At 41.9% G+C, this 24745-nt stretch overlaps 1 protein-coding gene across 1 annotated transcript; it reads right to left on the bottom strand.

Moving 5' to 3' along the window:
- Positions 1-20029: 20029 nt before the first annotated feature.
- On the bottom strand, positions 20030-22337 carry CH25H (cholesterol 25-hydroxylase). Its single transcript, XM_064269598.1, has one exon. The coding sequence runs from the start codon at positions 21547-21549 to the stop codon at positions 20737-20739; it is 813 nt and encodes a 270-aa protein (XP_064125668.1). The 5' UTR covers positions 21550-22337; the 3' UTR covers positions 20030-20736.
- Positions 22338-24745: the final 2408 nt, after the last annotated feature.

Below are 24745 nucleotides of genomic sequence, written 5' to 3'. Positions count from 1 at the left end.
CATACCATGCTCATGGATAGGTAGACTCAAAATTGTGAAAATAACGACTCTATCCAAAGCAATTTACAAATACAATGCAATCCTGATCCAAACACCACAAATGAAGAAGAAGAATACGGTGAAGAATATGGTCACCTGATCTTAGACAAGGGCCCATGGTCTATCGAATGGGGAAAAGATAGTTTTTTCCAAACTGGATGTCCACCTGCAAAAGAATGAACCGGACCCATACATCACACCATACACAAAAACTAATTCAATATGAAACAAAGACTTAAATATAAAGCCAAAAACTATAAAGTTCATAGAAGAAAAACTAGCTTCAATGCTAGAGGCCCTAATACACGGCATTAACAGGATACAAACCATAACCAACAACACACAGACTCCAGAAGATAAGCTAGATAACTGCAATCAAAACACTTCATCAAAAGAGGAAAGAGAGAACCTACATACTGGGAAAAAATCTTTGGCTATGACAAATGAGACAAAGGTCTAATCTCTACAATCTACAGGAAAATCCAACACCTCTACAACAAAAAGACAAACAACTTGATTTAAAAATGGGCAAAGGAAATGAACAGACACTTCACCAAAGAAGACATTGAAGCAGCCAACAGACACATGAGGAGATGCTCGTGAACACTAGTCATTTAAAAAAAACCCATTGCCATCAAGTCAATCCGACTCACAGTGACCCTATTGCACAGAGTAGAACTGCCCCATAGAGTTCCCAAGGAGCACCTGGTGGATTCAAACTGCTGACCTTTTGGTTGCCAGCCATTGTACTTAACCCCTATTCCACCAAGGAAACCAGCCATTACAGAAATGCAAATCAAAACCACAACGAGATACCATCTCACCCCAGCATTACTGGCACGAATCAAAGAAACAGGAAATAACAAATGTTGGAGAGGCTGTGGGGAGACCAGAACTCTTAGGGACTGCTGGTGGGAATGCAAAATGATACAAGCATTTTGGAAAATGATATGGCGCTTCCTTAGAAAGCTAGAAATAGAAAGACCATATGATCCAGCAATCCTACTCCTAGGAATATGAGTCTTCACACGAATAGACATATGCACACCCATGTTCACTGCAGCATTGTTCACAATAGCAAAAAGATGGCAACAACCTAGATGCCCATCAACAGATGAATGGATAAGCAAACTATGGTACATACACACAATGGAGTATTATGCCACGATAAAGAACAATGATGAATCTGTGAAGAATCTCGTAACTTGGATGAATCTGGAGGGCATTATGCTGAGCGAAATAAGTCACAAATACTGTATGAGACCCCTACTGTAAAAACTCATGAAAAGGTTTACACAAAAGAAACAATTTTTAATGGTTATGAGGGAAGGGAGGGGTGGGGATGGAAAAACACTAAGTAGACAATACTTAAGTGGCAACTTTGGTAAAGGGTAAGAGAGTACACAATACTGGGGAAGCCAGCTCAACTTGTGCAAGGCAAGGTCATGGAAGCTCCATAGACATATACAAACTCCCCGAGGGACCGAATTAAAGGGCTGAGGGCTGTGGGGACCATGGTGTTGGGGAACATCTAGCTCAATTGGCATAACATAGTTTATAAAGAAAATGTTCTACGTTGGTGAGTAGCATCTGGGGTCTTAAAAGCTTGTGAGCAGCCATCTAAGATACTACACTGGTCTAACACCTTCGGGAGCAAGGCAGAATGAAGAAAACTACACATACAAGGAAAAGATTAGTCCAGAGGACTAATGGACCACCTTTGCCACAGCCTCCATCAGACTGTGTCCAGTTTAGCTAGATGGTACCCAGCTACCACCACTGACTTGTCTGGCAGAAATCACAATAGAGGATCCGGGACAGAGCTGGAGAGAAATGTAGAACAAAATTCTGACTCACAAAAAAAGACCAGACTTACTGGCCTTATAGAGACTGGAGAAACCCCGAGAGTATGGCCCCCAGACACCCTTTTAGCTCAGTAATGAGGTGCCTCCTAAGCTTCACCCATCAGCCAAAGATTAGACAAGCCCATAAAGCAAAACGAGACTAAAGGGGCACAACAGCCCAGGGGTTAGGGACTAAAAGGCAGGAGGGGACAGGAGAGCTGGTAGTAGGGAACCCAAGGTCAAGAAATGAGAATGTTGACATATCATGGGGTTGTTTACCAACATCATAAAACAATATGAGTGCTGACTATTTAATGAGAAACTAGTTTGTTCAGTAAACCTTCATGTAAACTTCATGTAACTTCATGTAAACTTCATGTAAACTTTCATTAAAAAATAAATTTAAAAAAATGGGCAAAGGACATGAACAGACACTTCACCAAAGGGGACATTCAGGCAGCCAACAAATACACGAAAAGATACTCGTGATCAGGAGCCATTAGAGAAATGCAAATCAAAACTACAATAAGATACTTTTCACCCCTGAAAAAATGGCAATGATCAAAAAAACAGAAAACAACTAATGCTTGCAAGGTTGTGGGGGCATCGGAACTCTTACACATTGCTGGTGGGATTGTAAATGGTACAATCACTATGGAAAACAGTTTGTGCTTCCTTAAAAAGTTAGAAATAGAAATACCTTATGATACAGCAATCCCACTCCTACGTATATATCCTATAGATATAAGAGCAGTGGCATGAATAGATATATGTACCTATTGCAGCACTTTTCAAAATAGCAAAAAGATAGAAACAACCTAAGTGTCCTACAGCAGGTAAATGGATAAACAAATTATAGTACATACACACAGTGTAATACTATGCAAGTATAAAGAACATCTTATAACATGGATGAATCTGGAGGACATTATGCTGAGTGAAATAAGTCAATCACAAAAAGGCAAATATTGTATGGTCCAACCATTCTAAAAAGTCAAAAAATAGATATACACACAGAAGGCAGTTCTTTGATGGTTACCAAGGATGGGAGAGAGTGGGAGGGGGAATCAGTTTCTAGATAGTAGACACTTGTTATTTTTTGTGATGGTAAAGGCAATCTCAAATACGGGCGATGTCAGTACAACCTGACCATGGTAAACAAAGACAGTAAAAAGTACTTGAGTGTCTTAGACGGGGTTCTCTAAAGGAGCAAAATCAGTTAAGCTATGTATATAAACATACAGGGAGATTTAATTCAAGGAGATGGCTCGTGCAGCTGAGACTGGCAAGTCCCAAAGTCCATGAGTCAGGTGTCAGAATGGAGGCTTTTCCTAATTCACATGATTGCAGGGGCTGACAAATCCAAAATCAGCAGGTCAGATGGCAGGCTGCTGGAACACTGGGTTGCAGGTGAATCCCAAAATCTGAAGGTCAGGCTGTGGGTTGCTGGCTCACATCCCAAGAACCAGAGGTCAGATGATGACAAGTCAGATGCAGGATCCAGACGGAGAGTGAGCCTTGCTGGAATATCTGTGTATATACTGGAGGCAGGCCACATTCCCAAGAAAACTCCCTTTTCAACTGATTGTCTGTTCATACCAGATCTCATCATGGAGATGATTACAGTATATCAATGGAAGAGCAATTAGTGCAGTGTCTGCCAAATCACTAAGAATCATATCCTAGCCAAGTTGACACATAACATTAACCATCACATGAAAAGGGGACAATTTCAGTAAATGGTATGACATATACAATTTTGCAACAACAGTAAAAACAACCAAAAAATATGTGTATTGTTACATAGGTAGATATGGATGCATATATGTATATACAGGAGGGCATATGCAAGTAAATGCACTTGCATGTATAGGTGTATCTGTAGGCATATGTATATACACATTTGTGTGTGCTGCATATACCCACATATACAACAAGCCACATAGGGGGCACAGTTACAGAGCTTCCTAGACATATCCAAACAACTCACAGGATTGCTTTATTGGATCAAAAGGCTTGGGATCATAGTATTGGCAGACAACTTAGTCAACTGGCATAACATAGTTCATAAAGATAATTTTCTATATCCTAGTTTGGGTGAATAGTATGTGGGGTCTTAAAAGCATTAGAGCAGCCATCTAAGATACAACTGTTGGTCTCTACTTGTATGTAGCAAAAGAGAATGAAGGAAATCAAAGGCTCAAAGAAGAAACTAGTCCATGTGACTAACAGCCCACACAAACCACAGCTTCCTCTAACTTGAGACCAGGAGAGCTAGATAGTATCCAACTACCATTACTGATCGCTCTGACCAGGGACACAAAAGAATGTTCTAGGTAGAATGGGAAAGAAATGTAAAACAAAACTCAAGTTCCTGAAAATGGCCAGATCTACTGGACTGATAGAGACTAGAGGAACCTGCAAGGCTACCTCCCTAAGATACCCTTTGAACTTGGAATTGAAGCTATTTCTGCAGGTCACCTTTCATCCAAATAATAGACTGGCTTATAAAATAAACAATATCACCCATGTGCTCCCTTAAACAATTAAATATATGAGACCAAACGGTCAACATTTACCTGAAAGCAAGGTGGGGAAGGGAAGCTAGATCAATGGAAACAGATGAAATAGAATGGAAATAATGAGAATGCTGATACATTATAAAAATTGTAACCAATGGATGGAACAATTTGTATAAAAATTGTTAAAGGGGAACCTAATTTGCTGTGCACACTTTCACCTAAAACACTAAAATATTATCTTTTTAAAATAAAATATGAAAGGGTCTAGTTCATGGGAGACCGCCTCTGAGACTTTTAGTGACTTAAGCACACACAGGTACACAAGGGAATTTCCCAAGATGAACTCAAAGAAAGTAGCTCACTTTTGCCTATGTTTTAGCATCTACTGCCAAGTACAGCGAGCAATTTCTTTCACAGCAACTTTTTTAGAAGGCAGCAGGCATAGAGGGGCATGTGAAAGGCAACTAACCAAAGAACTACAGGAATGCAGGCATGTCCATCAGCACTACGTTGAGAAAGTCATAGCATCTAGTGAGACATAGTACAGTCACATCCCTGCAGGTCATTTACTCAGGGTTATAAAAAGCATGGAAAGTACCTCCAAGAATTACTGAAAGGAAGAATGGAGGATGCAGTTGTCAGCAAAGTTTTCTCTCCTCTCTGAATAAAACACACGAGCTGCACCAGGGCCTCCTGGTACAAGTGGGCAAGCTGTGAATTGTATACCTCCAGGGGGTGCCATTCACATGGATGCATACGACACTGACACTCCCTGGAGTTGTGCAATGTACAACCTGCACGGCTGTCATTAGCAGACCTGGGAGAGGCTCTCTATCATTTGAGGAAAGGAGTAAAGGGGTATGTGTGGGAGAAAAAGTACGGAATTTACTTACAGATTGAATTTGCTCCCTGGTTTTCCATATATACTCTGGGTGGTCATGGGCAAGTCATGTAAACTCTCTGGAGCTCTGTTATGACAATGATCCTACAAGGTTATTGAGTAAATGAGGATTAATTGAGATCAAAGTGTCTAATAAATGGAAGAGATTCAATAAATGATAGTTATTAGTACTATCAAATATCCCCAAGGAAGCAGTTATTAGTTATCCATAACAAGAAAATAATGTACTTTTAAGTATTGCTTTATATATTGCCATCAAAATAATCTTTTTGGGGTAGGTCCTTTTAGTAGACCCATTTTATAGATTAATTAAATCACGTTCCCAAAGTTACACTGTAAGTGGAAAAGCCAGAACTCAATTCCTGTCCTTTGATTAGAAATCCAATGTCTCTGAGAGATTTAGCAAAAAACAAAGTGGGGGGGGGGGTGGCGGGGACTGAAAAGGGCTCTTCTGGCAAACTGGGATTGGCTACAGAGTTTCCTTGGCAATGGATTTCACAGACTCACTAAAGTTTATTTAGATATTCCTAATCAGTGTAATAAGACAAGTAAAAGAAAAGGGCATCCACATTAGAAAAAATGAAATCTTTATTTGCCTATGAAATGATCATCTATGTAGAAAATCCTGTGGAATCTATAAAAGGTTTTACTGGAACTAATAAATGCATTTAGCAAGGTAGCAAGTCAATACATAAAAATTAGTTCTATTTTTATATGCTAGCAATGAACAACTCAAAATTGAAATTAAAGTATCAATACCATTTACAATAGTTCAAAAAATACTAAATCCAGATCCAAATACCAACAGCATTCTTTAATGAGATGGAAAAACTAATCACTTTATTTGGAAAGGAAAAAGGCCACGGATATGCAAAGCATTATTAAAGAAAAAGAACAAAGTAGGAGGTCTCACACTACCTGATCTCAGGTCCTACTATACAGCCACGGTACTCAAAACAGCCTGGTACTGGTACAACAACAGACGCATAGACCAATGAAACAGAATTGAGAACGCAGATGTAAATCCATCCATCTACGGTCAGCTGATCCTTGACAAAGGACCAAAGTCCATTAATGGGAAAAAGACAATCTTTTAACAAATGGTGCTGGTAAAACTGGATGTCCACCTGTAAAAAAATGAAACAGAACCCATACCTCATACCATACACAAAAACTAACTCAAAATGGACCAAACACCTAAATATAAAAACTAACGCAAGAAAGACCATGGAATTAAAAATACGGACATTTCTGGGGGCTCTAATACATGGTATAAATACAATATAAACCATAACTAAAAATGCACAAAAACTAGAAGATAAACTAAATACCTGGGAGCTCCCAAAAATTAAATGCTTATGCTCATCAAAAACACTTCACCAAAAGAGTGAAAAGAGAACTTACTGACTGGGAAAAAAATTTTGGCTATGACATATCTGTCAAGGGTCTAATCTCTCAATCTATAGAATACTTCAACACCTGAACAGCAAAAAGACAAATAATCCAATTAAAAAATGGGCAAAGGATATGAGCAGACACTTCACCAAAGACACTCTGGTGGCTAACAAACACATGAGGAAATGCTTGCGATCACTAGCCATTAGAGAAATGCAAATCGAAACTACAATGAGATACTATCTCATACTGACATACTGGCACTAATAAAAAAAAACCCAGAAAATAACAAATGTTGAAGAGGTTGCAGGGAGATTGGAACTCTTATGCACTGCTGGTGGGAATGTAAAAAGGTACAACCACTATGGAAAATAACATGGCGCCTCCTTAAAAAGCTAGAAACAGAAATACCATACGATCCAGCAATCCCGTTCCTAGGACTATATTCTAGAAAAATAAGAGCTGTCACACAAATAGACATATGCACAACCATGTTCACTGCAGAATTACTCACAATAGATAGCAAAAAAGATAGAAACAACCTAAGTGCCCATCAACAGATAAACGGGTAAATAAATTATAGTACATACACACAATGAAATACTAAGAAATGAGAAAGAACAATGATGAATCCATGAAACATCTCACAACATGGATGAATCTGAGGGCATTTTGCTGAGTGAAATAAGTCACGAAAGGACAAATATTGTATAAGACCACACAGAAAAAAAGTCTTTGATGGGGGGAGGGGTAGGGGAGAGGAAATCACTTACTAGGTAATAAACAAGTGTTAACTTTGGTCAAGGGAATGAGAACAGACAATACAGGGAAAAGCAGTACACCTTGTCCACAGCAAAGTCATAGAAGCTTCCTAGACACATCTAAACACCTTGAGAAACCAAGTTACCGGGGCTAAGGGCTGGGAATCATGGTCTTGAGGGATATCTACATCAACTGGCACAACACAGTTCATAAAGAAAATGTTCTACATCCTACCTTGGTGAGTAGCATCTGGGGTCTTAAAAGCTTGCAAACAGTCATCTAAGATACATCTATTGGTCCCAGCACGTTTGGAGCAAAGGAGAGTGAAAAAAAACAAAGACACAAGGAAAATATTAATCCAAAAGACTAATGGGCCACAAAAGCGACAGCCACCACCAGCCTGAGCCCAAAAGAACTAGATAGTGCCTGGTTACCATCAGCCACTGCTCTGACAGGGATCATAGTGGAGGGGCCCAGGTAGACTGGGAGAAAAATGTAGACTTACTGGTCTGACGGAGACTGGAGGAACTCTCAAGACTATGGCCCCCAGACACCCTGCTAACTCAGAATTGAAGCTAAACCTACTCCCAAGGTACACTTTTCAGCCAAATATTAGACAGGTACATAAAACAAAACAAGACTAAAGGGGCATACCAGCCAGGGGAAAGGACTAGAGGGCAAGAGGGGACAGGAAAGCTGGCAATAGGGAACCCAAGGTCAAGAAGGGAGAATGCTGACATGTTGTACGTGGGGTTGATAACCAATGTCACAAAACAATACGTGTACTAACTGATGAGAAGCTAGTTTGTTCTGTTAACCTTCAACTAAAGTACAACAATAAAAAAAGAATAAAATTTATACGCTAACGGTAAAAAAAAAAAAAAACCCCAAAGGTTTCAACAGATCTTACACCAGCAAAAAAAAAAAAAAAAAGGGAGATGGATAGCAAATAAGCACATAATAACATGATTAACTAGTCATTAGGGAAATGCAAACTAAAACCACAACAAGATGCCAACTAAATACCAATCATAATAGCTAAAACTAGAAAGGCTGACATGTTGGAGAAAATGTAGAGCAACCTAGAACTTTCACAAACTGCTGGGGGAAATTTAAACATTACAACCACTTTGGAAAACAGTTTTGCAGTTTCTTTAAAAGTTAAATATACACCCATCACCTGTCCCAGACATTCCACTCCTAAGTATTTTATAAGTTTCTTAAATAGATCTATATGCATCTACCATATGACACCAGAGTCCCCGGGTGGTTAAGTTCTCAACTACTACCTGAAAGGTTGGCGGTTTGAACCCACCCAGAGGGGCCTCAGAAGACAGGCCTGAGGATCTGCTACCGAAGGGCTGCAGCCTTGGAAACTCTATGCAGCAGTTCTACTCTGCACACGTGGGTTCTCCATGAGCTGCAATCAATTCAACAGCAACTAACAACACCACCATATGACGCAGCCATTCAAGGTATTTATCAAAAAAAAAAATGAATGCAATTCCACACAAATACTTACGTACAAATATCCATAGCAACTTTATTTGTAATACCCCAAAACTGGGAAATAACTCAAATGTTCACGGCATGATTCAATTTATATAAAATCCTAGAAAATGAAACAAATGTACAACGATAGAAAGCAGATTAATGGTGCTGGTGTGGGGGGGAGGGTGGCAGGGCCCAAAAGGGGGTGGGAGGGAGGCATTACAGAGGGGCAAGATGAAATTTATGGAAGTGACATCTGCATTATCTTGATTATCTACCTTGGTAATGGTTTCTTGGATTTATACATATTTCAAAATTTACCAAATTGTTCACTTTAAATAGATGCAGCTTATATGAGTCTTGACCATCAAGTTCAAGCCTTATAATTTTAATGGCATTTTTTTCCACACTTCAAAAATATTATTTGTTCATTCTAAAAGATTTAGCAACATAAAAAGGCACTGAATAGAAAAAGTACTCACCCATAACCACTGATTAACCAGTAAAACTAACTGCCTTTGAGTCAGTTCCAACTCACAGTGACCCATGTGTGTCAGAGTAGAACTGTGCCTCACAGGGCTTTCAATGGCAGGTTTTTGGGAAGCAGATCACCAGGCCTTTCTTCAGAAGTGCCTCTTGGTGGACTCAAAACTTCCAACCTTTCTGTTAGCAGCTAAGTAGGTTAACAGTTTGTACCACCCAGGGACTCCTTGGTCTACTTACTCAAAAAAAAAAAAAAAAAAAAAACCTTGTTGCCCTCCAGCAGATTCCAACTCATAGTGACCTAATACAGGCAATATAGGACAGAATGGAACTGCCCTACAGGGTTTCCAAGTCTGTATTCTTTAGGGAAGCAGATTGCCACATCTTTCTCCCTCGGAGCAGCTAGTGGGTTCGAACCACTAACCTTCAGTTAGCAGCCCAGCACTTAACCACTGTGCCACCAGGGCTCCTTGATCTAATTACAGCCACATTTAAAATTTTTGTGACTAATTATGTTTCTAGCTCTTTCTTCTAAAAGATGTATTTATGTATTTACATATTACAGAATTGGTATGTCTGTGGTTCCCTAGACAGCCTAGTGAGTTGCTAAAAGCATAGGCCTTGGAACCAGCCTGCCTGGGTTGAATCCTGGCTTCTGTAACATCTTATTTAAGAGTTCATAATACTCCATTGTAGTTGGACCATAAGCCAATCCCCTATGTTGGGCTTTTAGATTTATTATTATGTTATTTTTTGATTATTATCCAACAATGTATTTATTAAGTGCCAGGGAATACATCGATGAACAAGATAAAGCCTTTGCCTTTATGGCCTTAACTGTATTCAATATTCTCGTAGATAAAGTTGCCTGAACTTACGTGATTACTATCTGTTGTGGTTATTTACTGCTGTATAATTAACAACCCCAAAACTTAGTCGCTTAAAACAATAACCATCATTTTTTAGCATATTATCACCTCTGATGGCTTCCGGGATTAGCTGGTCTCAGAGGCGGCTTTCTTGCCCCTACATTTACTGTCAGACTGAGCCTTGGCCTGGAGTCACAGGGAGGCTGGCTCCCTCACGTCCGGCTGGAAAAATGAGCTGCTCCTCAGGCATTTCTATTTCTGTGTTTTTCCCACATGCTTTTTCCCACGTGGCAGCTTCACGGTAGCTGAGCTCCTTCCATGGTGGCTCAGGTCTCCAAAGCAAGAGCAAGGCAGAAAGAAGCTGTGTCACCCGCACAAGCAGGGGTAAATTAACCACTAAGCAAGGTACCCCCAGGTTTCCTTGTGTTTACTTACTAATGCTGATCTGTAGTGCACAATTTCACAGGGGTTTCACCACAGCACATGTGGTTTAAGACAGGTGAAATTGTGCACTACAGATTAGTAGATAAACACAGTTACTTGTAAGCCCGTGCTGCCTGGTTTATTGGGTAATTCCTCCCTGTTTGGAAGTCACTCAGCAACACTTCTCCCACAGCCTTTGTTGAGGCAAATCACTCCAGGCCCATTGCCCGGCTTCAAGGGAAGAGGAATAAGGTCCGCCTCTCTGGGAGGAGTCTCAAAGAATTTTCAGATATGTTTTAAAGCCATCTCCTTACCTCAGGAGAACTTCTTAGACTTGGAAATGTTGCAATAAAGGGTGGACTCGTTTTTATTTTTCAATTCGCATTCATGTTGTTAGTTGCCCTCTAGTCGACTCGGACTCATAATGACCCCATGTACAACAGAATAAAATGTTGCCCAGTCCTGCTCCATCTTCACCGTAATTGGTATGCTCTAGTCCACTGTTGGGACCACTGTGTATTATGAGTGCCTTCCAACCTAGGAGGCTCATTTGGAGCACTATATAGGACAATATTCTGTTGTGAACCATAGGGTTTTCATTGTCTAATTTTCAGCACTATATTGCCAGGCCTTTCTTCCTAGTCTATCTTAATCTGGAAGCTCTACTGAAACCTGTCCACCATGGATGGCCCTGCTAGTGTTTGGAATACTGATAGCATCGTTTCCAGTGGCATAGCTTCCAGCATCATGGCAACACACAAGCCACTACAGTACGACAAACTGACAGACAGGCGGTGGCTTCACATTCATAATACCTACAGTATAGTAGGCTCCTGGCCTGATGTAGGCAAGTATGTATGATGGTGAACAAGATAGATGCAGTGCTGGCCTCTTGGAGATTACAGCCCAAAGCAGGATTCAGACAAGTAAACTATAAGTTATGATGAAGGGAGATTTAGGGTTTTAAAGAAAAAATATAAAGTGTTTGGCAAATACTGAAGTAATTCCTAGCATTGGCTAGTCAGTCGAGGCATTGACATGTATCAATATTTTGTTCCTATTTACTGCTGTTTTATTGCATTGTGAGAATGTTCTCATAAACATTTTTTAAACAGAGATTTTCAGGGCTAAAATAAAAGTTCACACCAAATTACCCACAAAGGTATGGGGCGGATAGGTCTTAGCAAAATTTGAAATAAACACTTCACTCCAATTGCTACAAATCAGCAGAGCTGTTTACGTTGAGTTAATGTAAATGGTTAATAAACAATATGGATTGCAGCAATTTCTAAGCAGTGTCCCATAACTGCATTTCTGATACTCAGCAATCAGCCCCCAGGGTGCTGAGAACCCTGCGTCTACAAGAATGCAGGGAGGAAGCAGCTGGGCTTTGTTGACTTCTAGCCTAGCTGTGTGATCAAGGGACCAAGGGAAAGTCACTTCCCATCTCTGAGCCTTAGTTTCCTCATTTGTAAAACAAACTGCTTTCCAAGTATTTCCTAATTTGGCAATGTCAGCACCCTCTTCTCTCAGCAATGCTGGATCTGCGATAGATGAAACCCAGCACCAAGGATGAGTGACTCTCCCCTTCTCCACCTAACAGGGGTTCGAGGTGCCAGTTAGTGCTTATCTCCAAGAGGCGTCTCTTTTCAAAACCGTCGCTGCCAAACTCTGCAGCTCGGGCTTGGAGCCGGTCCCCTAGGACGGAAGAGAGAAGCGCCCTCTCCTGGCGGGTCTGAGGCTGACCCTGCCTCTGGCTCTTGCACACTTGGTACTGCTTGGGCTACTTCTGCAAGCTGGGCTGCCCTGAGGCCAGCTTCTTCTAAACCTGACTTCCTCCCTCCTGCCTCTCCTTGCATTGGTGGAAGTCCACTCCCAGACGCTCCCGAGATTTAGCAGGGAAGCAAGATCCAGGGCTTTTACAGGAGGAGTACAAGGAAAGGAAGGAGATGTGGAGCCAGAGAGGCAGCAGCTGGACCAATGGTGTCTGTGAGACAGCATAGCAGTGACAGGAATGGAGGGAGTCAGGAGGTATAGTACTTTCCTCCCTTTACACATGCCCAAGGTCCACGTTGTCTCAGGGCATACCAGGCCTTCACTGGTTCCCTCAGCATCCTACCTGCTCCATCCCATTTGATCTTTAAAGCAACCTTAGGAAGTAGGTAAGGCCAGTTAGGATTACCCCCAAACCCCACACATTTCACAGAGAGGGAAACTGACTTTCAGAGTGATTCAGTGACTTCCAAATAACATATAATCAGGCTGCTCAAACCCAGCCTCTTCCAGCTCCGAGCCCCAGCGCCTACAACCTGCTTATATACCTATTATAGCACTGACCGCATTAGATTATGTACATTGGCTTGCCTGAATCTCTTTCCCAGTAGGCTGGGACCTTCTCTAGAACAGGGGTCATGGGTGGTGAGCATGGCATTGGTAGGAAGCTGGGGTTGACTAGTGACGGAGGATGAAGAAGAACAAGTTTACTTAGCACTTTCCAAGCGCAATGTCCTCGAAGGAATAAAAGATTTATAGGACATGGTCTCTTCCTTCAGAGACCTTTCCATTAGAGAAGGAGGTTGCTTCAGTAGAAGGCAAGAGTGAAGGCGTTCTAAGAGGCACCAACCAAGCGCTATAGGTGTCAGTCAGAGGAAGAAGGGTTTCCCGAAATCCTTTAGACAGACAGGTAAAAGTGCATTTTTCCTCTCTAAATATCTAAAAAAAAAAAAAAAAATTTTTTTTTTTAAATATCTTTTGCTTATTTCCTTTTCCTATACCTCCTGGTGGAAACCCTGGTGGCGTAGTGGTTAAGTGCTACGGCTGTTAACCAAGAGGTCGGCAGCTGGAATCCACCAGGCGTTCCTTGGAAACTCTCCAGCGCAGTTCTACTCTGTCCTATAGGGTCACTATGAGTCGGAATCCACTCGACGGCAGTGGGTTTTGGGTTTTGTATACCTCCTGCTGGCATAGTGGTTAAGAGCTATGGCTGCTAATGGCAGTTCGAATCCACCAGGCACTCCTTGGAAACCCTATGGGGCATTCTACTCTGTCCTTTAGGATCGCTGTGAGTCGGAATCAACTCGACAGCAATGGGTTTGGTTTTTGGTAAAGGATTTCTATGCACAGTAATTTGGCTTAGGGTTTTTGTTTTTGTTTTACTTTTAAAAATAATTTAAATGCATTCCAGCAGAAAGATATACTGAATCAGAATTTACAGTTCAACAAGATCCCCAGGTGATTCTTATGTATAATAAATTTAAGAAGCACTAAAAAAAAAAATTTTTTTTTTACTCTACTAGACGTTCTTAGAATTGGTCCCTAATTAGCAGCATTAGCATCACCTGCGAGCTCGTTAGAAATGCAAATTTTCAGCAGGGGTTCAAAACGGAACCAACCAGTTCAAGCCCTGATACGTAGAGAGAGAAACTGACTTTCTGGTTTGGTGTCCAAGATATACTTTGATTTTATCTGCAGGATGGGAATACGTGAATTGAATGTGAGGGGGTTACTTTTTACTTTACATTCTTCTATACTGTTTGACATTTTTCCATGGGCATATGTTACTTTCATAATAAAAGAGAAATCTATTTCCTCCTCTCTATCCCATCTGCAGTTGTTTGGGACAGGCTTATTATCTCTCACCTCTCATCATAACACATTTTGTAACAAAGAGCTACTATTTACAGAGTGCTTGCTATATGAGAGGCAGAGTGCTAAGGGTTCTCTAAATGTTATCCTCCTTAATCCTTACCACAGTCCTAAAGGTAGGTACCTAAGGATAGGTACTCTAAGGGAGTATGCCCCATTTTGAAGATGTTAAGGGTCACAAAGTTAATAAGGGTTGGTCAGGTTTGGAATCCAGCAGAATTTGCAACTGGAATCGCTACTACTATTGTCTGTCACCAGTTATCTTCTTAAACTATATCTAATCTCGGCATTTCTCTACTTAAAATCTGGAAAGCCATGCCTCCCCCAGGCACCCACCCCCCACTAAGCAAATACAACCGAACTTCTTAGCATGCCATTTCCAAGTCCGTTCGCTGGGGACCAAAACCTAAGCCCCAATCGGTTTATCAGACACATGCCTTGAAGTTCCTTCCTTACTCATCCAGTGCTTTGAGCTTCCTACCATGTTCCAAGCATACCAACTTGTTCCTCCCCCTCTGGTTTTACAGCTGCTGTTTCTTCTGTCAGGTACGCCCTTTATCCTGCCTGGTGAAGACATACAAATCCTTCACGGTTTAGCTCAAACGGACCATCTTTCTTTGGCATCCCTTAGCAAACTGTTCATGCCCCCGTTATAGCACTGACCACATTAGATTAATAGCATTTGCTTGCCTGATTCTGTTTCTCGGTAGAGAAATCATGGGTGGTGAGCACAGCATTGGTAGGAAGCTGGGCTTGACTAGTGATGGAGGAGGGAGAAGAACAAGAAGGAATGGATGAAGCAAGACATGATTAATGACAAAAGTGTGTTTCTAGTGCTTCTAGGATTCTTGCAACACAGAACCAATATTTGTCAACAACTAGGCCTAGTACTATAGGGTTGCTAAGAGTAAGAATCGACTTGATGGCAAAGGGTTTGGTTTGGTTTTTGGTAGGCATGGTACTGGGGGTGGAAATAAATTGTAAACAGGACAGAAATGGTAATGTGTAAGTGTATGTGTGTGTAGAAAAAGAGAGAATTGTGTAGGTATATATATATGTATGTATATATATATTTTATATATATATATATGTATGTATACATATATATGGAAACCCTGATGGCATACTGCTTAAGAGCTATGCTGCTAACCAAAAGGTCGGCAGTTCAAATCCCCCAGCTGCTCCTTGGAAACTCTATGGGGCAGTTCTACTCTGTCCTATAGGGTCGCTATGAGTGAGAATAGGCTCGACAGCAATGGGTTTGTTTTTTTTTTTAATAGATATATATATATATTAAATGAATATATACACACATATTCATGTATATATATGTGTGTGTGTATATATATGCGTATATATATACTGTCTGTTGTTGCTGTAGTGTGCTGCCAAGTTGATTCCGACTCATGGAGACCCCATGTGACGTAGTAAAACTGCCCCATGGGGTTTTCTAGGCTGTAATTTTTACAAGAGCTGTTAGTAAGGTCTTTCTTTCAAAGAGCCACTACCTTTCAGTTAGCAGCTGAGTGCTTAACTGCTGCACCACCAGGGCTTCTTGTGTACATACGTGATGTCTGTATATATGGCATTCTTGTACATATGTATAGTGTGTGCATATATACACAGGGTGTGCATTTATAGTTGTGCATATATAGTGTATATACATGTATGGTGTATGTATACACATAGTATAAATATACATGCATGTGTAAATAGTCTGTGTACCTACACGTATACAGTTTGTGTGTGCATATAGTGTGTGTATCTGTATATATATACACATATAGTGCACACATAATGTGTATACATAATATATTATACATATATAGTGTACATATGCTCATATACATGGTGTGTGTACATATATGTGTGTATATTGTTTGTATGTGTGTATACGTGTATTACAATGCAAGGCAATAGGAGATTTACAGGACACATTAGCAGATAATAGGAAGGCATTCGTTACACACGATGTAGATTTTTTTTTAATAAAAACAAGTGCCTTGCAGCTTGCCTCCCTGCTGTGGAGAAAGACGAGTCCTTGAAGAGAGAAAAAACAGCTGGAGAATTAGGAAGAAAAACAGTTTAGAGAAACCTCACCAAAGTCAAGCAAAAACCACATTCTAAGAAGAGCCTTAGCAAAAACAAATAATTAAAAAAAAAAAAAAAGCCCAGGAAATGGGAAATCAAAGGAAAAAAGAAATCACTGGATTTGATAATTAGGAAGATAGTGGTGAACCGGGAAAGAAAAGTTTCAGGAAGAGGCAGGGGGCAGGATGACTCAGAGGCTAGGAAGTAGAATCAGACATACACAGATTTCTGTCTCCAAAATTTTGGCCTTGAAAGGATGACAAGAGAGAAAAGCAGCTTGTGGTGGCAACAAGATAAAAAACTCGGCTTTACTTGGTTCTCTGTTAAGACCAATGAATGCAAACATAGCTGTGGACAAAAGATTACAGCCTGAACTGCAGCTCTAATGCTTAGGTCAAGTCACATCAGTCACAGCAAATAAGAATACGGCCAAGACCTCCAAAGAGCATCTTACGTATACCAAAACCCATTGCCATTTAGTGGATTCCAACTCACAGCAACACTGTAGGACAGAGGAGAACTTTCCCATAGGGTTTCCAAGGAGCAGCTGGTGGATCTGAACTTCTGACCTTTTGGTTAGCAGGCAAGCTCTTAACCATTTAACCACCAGGCCTCCATTAGTAACTCATAAATCCCTTACCGAATCGGTTCTAGGAGTATCCGCAGTTTACAAATGAGGAAACTGCGGCACAGAGAGATTAAGTAACTTGCCCAAAGTTACTCAGCTTTTAAGTTCCAAAGTCATGTCTCTCACTCAGGCAGGCTGCCTCTAGCATTTGTGCTCTTAATGGATGTACCATGAAGGATGCAGAAAATGGAATCTGTGACCTGCCTCCCACTTGCCCAGGTCCTGCCTAGACTGGCCTAAGGCCAATTGCCTTGGCTTTCTTCAATGCCCAGGCACAGGTCTTGAATCCAGGTACCAAACCAAAAAACCAAACCCAGTGCCGTCAAGTCGATTCCGACTCATAGTGACCCTATAGGACAGAGTAGAACTGCCCCATAAGAGTTTCCAAGGAGTGCCTGGTGGATTTAAACTGCCGGCCCTTTGGTTAGCAGACATAGCACTTAACCACTGCGCCACCAGGGTTTCCAATCCAGGTACATCCAGGTCAAAGTAATGTGCCAGAGGGTTGCTGTGATGGGGGCGCAGGGCGGCAGTGGCTGAGGGCAAACAGCAAGGAAAGACCATTCATTGGTGTTGCAGGATTTGCATCTCTCTGGAAGTTGTGAAGATGATTGTAAACATTATCATAAGGCAGGTTGAGCGGACGCTGCAAGACGTAAGTTTGCGAACTGTTTCCACCACCTAGTTTTTTATAAGTTTGCGAACTGTTTCCAATATCTAGTTTTTTATAACCTAAAACAAATAACCTATATGAATTCTCCACCTATAACATGGAGATGATAATACTAATACTAACTGCCCTACATCCCTCAGGGTGTTGTAAGGAGCAAGTGAAATGTGTGAAAGTGCATGCAAATGGGAACTATTTCCTTATTGTTACTATTATTGTTGTTGTTATTCTTATTACTCTTATTAGGGTTCCAACCTCCCTGGAAAAAATGCCCATCCCCTCTTCTCCCCCATCCTTACCCTCCAAAGCCGTAAACATTAATAAGACATCTGATTTTGAGAAAGTTTTTCTAAATCCAAACAAATACTGTCTGTATATTCAATTTGCTCCTAACCCAAAATTCCCTTATATGGTATGAGGCAGTTTTTAAAAATTCTCTGAGGGAGAGCTTTGATAAATTGTCATTACTGATGATTTCCAGGGTAGCTGTTGGGTGCCTGGTATTAAATGACAGATTCTGGAGTCAAGTTATAAAAAACATTAAGAAAGATTTTACTGGGGAGTAAAGCAAATTCCTGTTGCCAGGAATCCTGGTACTCAAGAGAAGCTATCAAGACCTTCAGTTTGAGGAAGATGGCAATCTTTTTTTACCGGAACCTTTGAGGAATTTAGTTGGCAAAAAAGAATTAGGTTCTGGGAAGTTGTCACTTAAGCAAAGGTGGGTCCTTTTGAAACGGGGGCAAAATTCTGATTGCGCTACGTGTCCTTTTTTCTTGTTCGTAATAGGTGCAAGGGTGCCTGGCTTCACTAAGATGAAGTCTCAAAAGAATGAAAGTTTTGGAAAATACCAGTTAAGGAAGGTTTATAGGTGAAAGCACCCAGGGCTGGTCTAAACTGGTTATGGTCGTTTCTGGTTGATTCTAAAACCCAAAAAAACCAGTGCCGTCAAGTCAGATTCCAACTCATAGCGACCCTATAGGACGGAGTAGAATTCTAGAGCTGCTCAAAACGACTAATAGCTGTTCTTTCCAAATAGTCCACACCACTTTTTCCTCTACTTGGCACGCTGATCATGACCAGCTCCAACATCTCATATCCTGTCTTCGTGTATTTCACTTTCTCATCATGAATCAATATAATCTTTAAATCCCAGAATGGTCCTGCTGTGGACAGGTGAGGAGGTAACCTCAGCACAGAAGCCAAGGGAGCATATACTTGGGGGAGGGAACATGAGAAAATCTGCCTAGCAGCCAGGCATGCTGCTAAACGTTTGGAGGACTTAGACATATGTCTATGAGGTCTCGTTTGGCAGGCTGTGGATACCAGATGTTTAGATGGATTCTTCACCTTTAAATATATATATGTATGGATCATATATAAGGAGTGTAGAACTACCTGCAAAGCAGCCTTTCCTCATCCTTTTCTGTCTAAATTGTCCGGATTTCTAACTTCACGCAATATTACTAGTTAAAAGTTAAAATTAAAACAATTAGGCAGCAGCCAGACAGGCTGCAAGAGGGGCGACGAGTATGCGGTAAGAGAAATATTTGCAGTCACAAGTCATCTAAGAGAACATCTTGGCCACTATTTCCCTTTACAGATCAGAAACCAGGGATCCAAGACCAAATTCCACTACTTCACTACCTCTCTTCTTATCTTTCTTGAGGAAGGGAAGTGTATTTTGCACGCATGTCTTAATTAAGAAAATTAAATACACAAAACTCCCAGATAGCAGAGCCACTGTATCTGGTAATCATTTGCATTAGCTAAGGATGCTGGTTTGGTGAAAAAAAAAAAAAAGTTTGGTGAAAAGAGAGCCTTAATTCGGAAACCTTTGTTGTATCCATCAGCTGCTCTTGGGCACACTTTCTACACACTGGTTTTGCAAAGCAAGGTACTGCTCTAATTCTATTCATCCCCACACCCTGAATTATCAAACGATTGCCCAGGGTTAATCTCTCTGTAAAACTTTACAGAGTAATTCTTTCGGTCGCCCATTACCCAGAAATCAGCCGAAATGCATTCGAAACAGTCATGTCTCCTCAGTAATCCTTACTGAGTTTCCCTCTGTGAAATCTCTAAACGAAAACAAACAGACCCCTTCTCCAGCCTCCTTCTCTCCAACAGCCCCCAGCAAAACACTCAACCCTTGGAATATTCCTCTTTCCATGGTCCAGCTGATATCAGCTCTGAAAGGTACCTGCCCTCCCAGCTTCCCCTTCCCTCTTCAGATATTGTCCAAATGCCAGCAAAACAGGAGCCAGTATTTGTTTTGTTCATGTTTTTTTTTTTAAGCACAAATAACATTTCTTTCAATATAAATATATAATTCTGTGAAAAAGTAGTAAAAAGAGTGCTATAGTCTTGGTCACTGTCCAGCAGGAACATGTTTCATAGTTTACAGAGTCTGAGGTCAGAGCCTCTATTAACAGGTTTTGTTCTCTCAGCCTTGTTCTAGGACACTTTCACATAGGAAATTCCTTGATCTACAAACAAATCCTTTTAGAGATGATTTAAATATGCCAGTGGCGAATGTCTAATTATATCCAGGAATTAAGGCTATTGAAGTGAGCTAAACATGAAGAATACATTTGCATCCATATAAACCAAAAAAAAGAAGAAAACATACATGCACAAAGGAACCGGTTGAGTCAATTCCACACACAGCGATCCTATGGGACAGAGTAGAACTGCCCCATACTGTTTCCAAAGAGCAGCTGCTGAATTTGAAATGCGGACGTTTTGGTTAGCAGCTGAAGTCTTAACCACTGAGCCACCCGTATACAAGCATTATATAAATTACTTTGTCAGCTTGCAGAAATACATCAGATTTTATCTACAACAGTTTCCATCAGTTAATAAGTTATTTGCTTAAAAACAAAATAGCTCAGGTGTGTTTCTCCTGATTCAAGCGTGAAGTGCACAGCAGTCCCAGGTCTGACAGCCACACCACCAAGCTGGGAGGCGTGCAAGTTACTTGGCAAGCGCAGGCCGCAGCGTTCCCAGAAGTTTATCCCAGTGTGTGAAGTAAGGTGCAAAGTTGCAGGTAAAGTGGGAGTGATGCAGGTCGTGATGCGCCACGCCCCCGTACCACCCGAAAGGCACCAGTCTGTGAGTGGACCAGGGGAAGTCGTAGCCTGAGTGGTCCTCCACTGACAGCCAGATGTTGACCACATGGAACACCAGCACGGTGAGTGGGTGGCACCCGAGCAGCTTGACGTTTAGCATGTCGAAGAAGCCCAAGGAAAACAGCTCCCAGACACTCATGTACTGCGTGGCCAAAGCGAACGAGGCTGAGTTCCGGTGGTGCACCTTGTGGAAGTTCTGGTACAGCCAGGGCACCTTGTGGTGCAGCACGTGCCACACAAAGAACTCGGCGTCGAAAAGCAACAGACAAACCACGACGTGGCACACCAGCTCCAGCAGCTCCGGAGCTTCAGTGGGCAGGGGGTCCGGGCTACTAGCCCAGTGCAGCAGGGTCACCGGGAACACGAATAGCACGTGCTGGTAGAGAGTCTGCCAAAGGCAAGGCAGCAGCTGTCCCACCGTCGGCGAGAAGTTAGGGTGGATCTTGTAGCGCCGCAGGGCAGGCACCCAGGGGTACAGCACGTCCAGCACCACGAATGGCAGGCAGAAGACCACGTAAGTGGTAATCCCAAAGATGACCAGGAAGAAGGGCGACTCGGTGAGGGCCTCCTGGTTCCTCACGCAGTCCCAGAAGGGCTGCAGAAACCGCCGGCTTGAGTCGCAGAAGGCCTGGAGCTCTGAGCCGTTGCCGCCGTTCATGGTGAGGCTAAGTCAGGCGCTGCTCCTGCTCGTGTCGCGCCGACTGCTCTTAAGGCGTGTGGCTCCGCCCCGAGTTATGTCAGCCTTGTTTTCGCTCCGTTTCCAACTGCGCTGAACTTGAATTATTAACCCCACAGGGTTGCGCTTAGTTGCTATAAATGCCTACATCTACAGCCTCATTCAATTGGCTTTTACAGACGCATGTATAAGTAATGGCATTTAGGAACTTTTCATATGCATGCAGAATTACTTTCTCTTTTTTTTTAATTGATGTGTAATTCACATACAACACAATGCACAGATTTTTAGTGGAGTTTACAAGTTTTGGCAACTCAATTCATCTATCATCACCACCCCAACAAGATAAATATGTCCATTACCCCCAGAAAGTATCCCGTTTGCAATCAGCGCAGAATGACTTGTATTTTTAAACGCATACGTAGAATTGATTTATGTGTTTTCTAATGACGCAAGGATAACTGAATTTTTAAAAGCGACGTACATTTTGTATATTAGATCTTTGCTATCCACGCGACCTAATGGAGGGCCAGCTAGCCTTCCGCAGAGGTGACCGCGGGTCCCCCGGCCGCCCGCGGCGGAGGTCAGGGCAGGAAATGACATCCGGCGGGTGGTTGAATAGGAACCTCGGCCAGTTCCAGTATCTCCCGAGAGGCGCTTTTCTCACCGGTTCACAGCGTCGCCAGGAGTGGCCCGCGGGAACCTGCGAGGTCGACCCTCCGCAGAGCGCCTAGGGCACCCAGACCTGCGACAGGGACACCGACGCACAGCCGCCAAGGGAGGGGGCCATGGCTACTGGACTTCCCTTTAAAAAAAAAAAAAATGCTGATGTAACACCCAAGAACCTACGCAGATCTAGCTAAAAAGACGCTGCATTTCAAGTTGAAGATTGGAAGCGATGAAATCAGAAAACCAGCCTCTTGTTCCAGGGAGTGATTTGTGCCTACCAAGAGGCTGCTAAACGCGCTGGTGATAACGCTCCTACCCTGCTCTTCCCTGGGCGGGCTTCGCTGCGCCAACTTGCCCCTCACCCGCCACCTCCTTCCCCCAAACCATCCGGGCCCAGAGAGCCCGACTGTGGAGCTGTTCCTGTCCCCTGAGTTTCTCCGCCCGCAAAGTCGGGCCAGACTGAGCGCAAGGGCATCGGTACTGGGAGAGCTCTGGGGAGACCCCAGGGCCAGCATGAAAAAACTACCTCTGCATTTGACCCGAGTGGCTGACACGCGACTCACGGGACTCCTAAATGAGAAGTTTTGGACAAAAACTTTGGAGCCAGGGACCACTCCCAATCCTAACTTTGCCTCTTTTTTATAGTTTCGCGACTGGGACAAGCGCTTCACTCTGCGAAGCTTCCTTTTCCTTATGCCCCTAAATGAGAATAATAATAGTAGCCATCTCAAGAGGCTGTTGTAAGCATTACATTGAATAATAACAACAAGGCTACCGTGTAACGTCTGCCCTACTGGCTGTGTCGTACTTATGAAGCTTCCTTTTATTATGAAATGCAGTGATTTATTTCATAACCCTCGTTTTATCCTCAGAAGAACTTGGTCCCCCACCCTGATTAGCAGTGGACATTATTATTGTTGTTGTGATTTTATAGAAGTAAAACCATAGTGCCGGACACATAGTAAACATATGAAAAGATACATATTATTTTAAATTTGTACTCCACATTTTATCTAATGCATAATAGAGGAAACTTGCAATAAAAATCAAGTAATATTGCATAAAGAGAAATGAACCATAGAAAGCCATATATTGTGAGGAAAGAATAAGTAAACGAAAATATAGACCAATATATAGGACTAGAAATAAAAATAGGATATGTACGTAGCCTATTATTTTAATATAATATATAATAAATAGGTCACTCGTAATTTGTGATAATATCAACTGGTGTTTGGCCCCTCACTGCCACTGATGGATTATAGATATTTCTTAGATGCCCATTCCCTCTGAGCCTAGAGCAATTTTTTTTTTTTAACCCTAGTATGTCACGGAAATGCTGGTAGCATAGTGGTTAAGAGCAATGGGTTGTATGTGATAAGAATGTTATGTTCTGTCTGTCTCTTGATGAGAATAAGTTCATAAGCAACTCTGAGCTTCTTAACAGGCAGTGTAAAAAGGGAAAGCAGGTGGATTTTCTCATGCTCCTCTTATTTTAGATAGTAACAAAGAGACATGCACAGTTCAAACCTCTGGCCCCTTGAACTGTGTGTGTCTCAAGCAGTATCCTAGAAGAGAAAGAGCTTTTTCTCCTTCAGTCTCGGACCCCTCAAGGCTCCAAAGGGATCACCAGAGCTTACTTTCTCAGACTTACAAATGAATTCTGCTCATAAGGAAAGTATTGGTCAAACCCTCAAGAAGTTAAGTCAATCCTCAAATTCTGTTTCAGCCCGCACTGTCATGTTCTTGTGGTTTCAGCTATCATGCGTGGGTGTCTTTGATGCTTTCACAGGTTTTTAAGTGGGTAACATTGGTGGGTTTGCTTAATTGGAGCCTAGCTATTAGATTTAGCTGTCAGGACTGACTCCCTTGAGCCCCCAGCCCAACCAGCCCGTTCTTTTCCTTCTTTGGTTTTCATCCTCTGACACTAAACCTGTTAGAATAATCACTGTTGTTGTTAGGTGACATCAAGTAGGTTCTGACTCATAGCGGCCCTATGTACAACGAATAAAACACTACCCAATTCTGTACCGTCCTCACAATCATTGCTATGCTTGAGCACATTCTTGCAGCTACTGTGTCAATTCGTCTCATTGAGGGTCTTCCTCTTTTTCATTAACCCTCTACTTTACCAAGCATGATGTCCTTAATTCAAATGCATCAATTCTTCTTTGGTCTTTCTTATTCATTGCCCAGCTTTTTCATGTGTATGAGATGAGTGAAAATACAATGGCTTGGGTCGGGTGCACCTTAGTCCTCAAAGTGACATCTTTGCTTTTCAACACTTTGAAGAGGTCACCACAGAATAGTCACCAGAGGCCAATTAATAAAGCCCTGTGCAGCAAGACCTGGAAGCCATGGCTTCAGCCTTTGTCCAAGCTTACGATTCCTACCTCAAGGCACTGTAAAGAATAACAGACTTCATTGCCTTCCTTGTACACGGCTCACCTGGGTAGAAGGCTGTATCCAACATACAAATGCAACCATCTCAGGGAAACCAATCAGTTAA

This window comes from Loxodonta africana, chromosome 16 (assembly GCF_030014295.1).
Source record: "Loxodonta africana isolate mLoxAfr1 chromosome 16, mLoxAfr1.hap2, whole genome shotgun sequence".
NCBI classification, from domain to species: Eukaryota; Metazoa; Chordata; class Mammalia; order Proboscidea; family Elephantidae; genus Loxodonta; species Loxodonta africana.
Note: the sequence above shows the minus strand (reverse complement) of the source record. Positions and strands in the feature narration are given on the sequence as shown.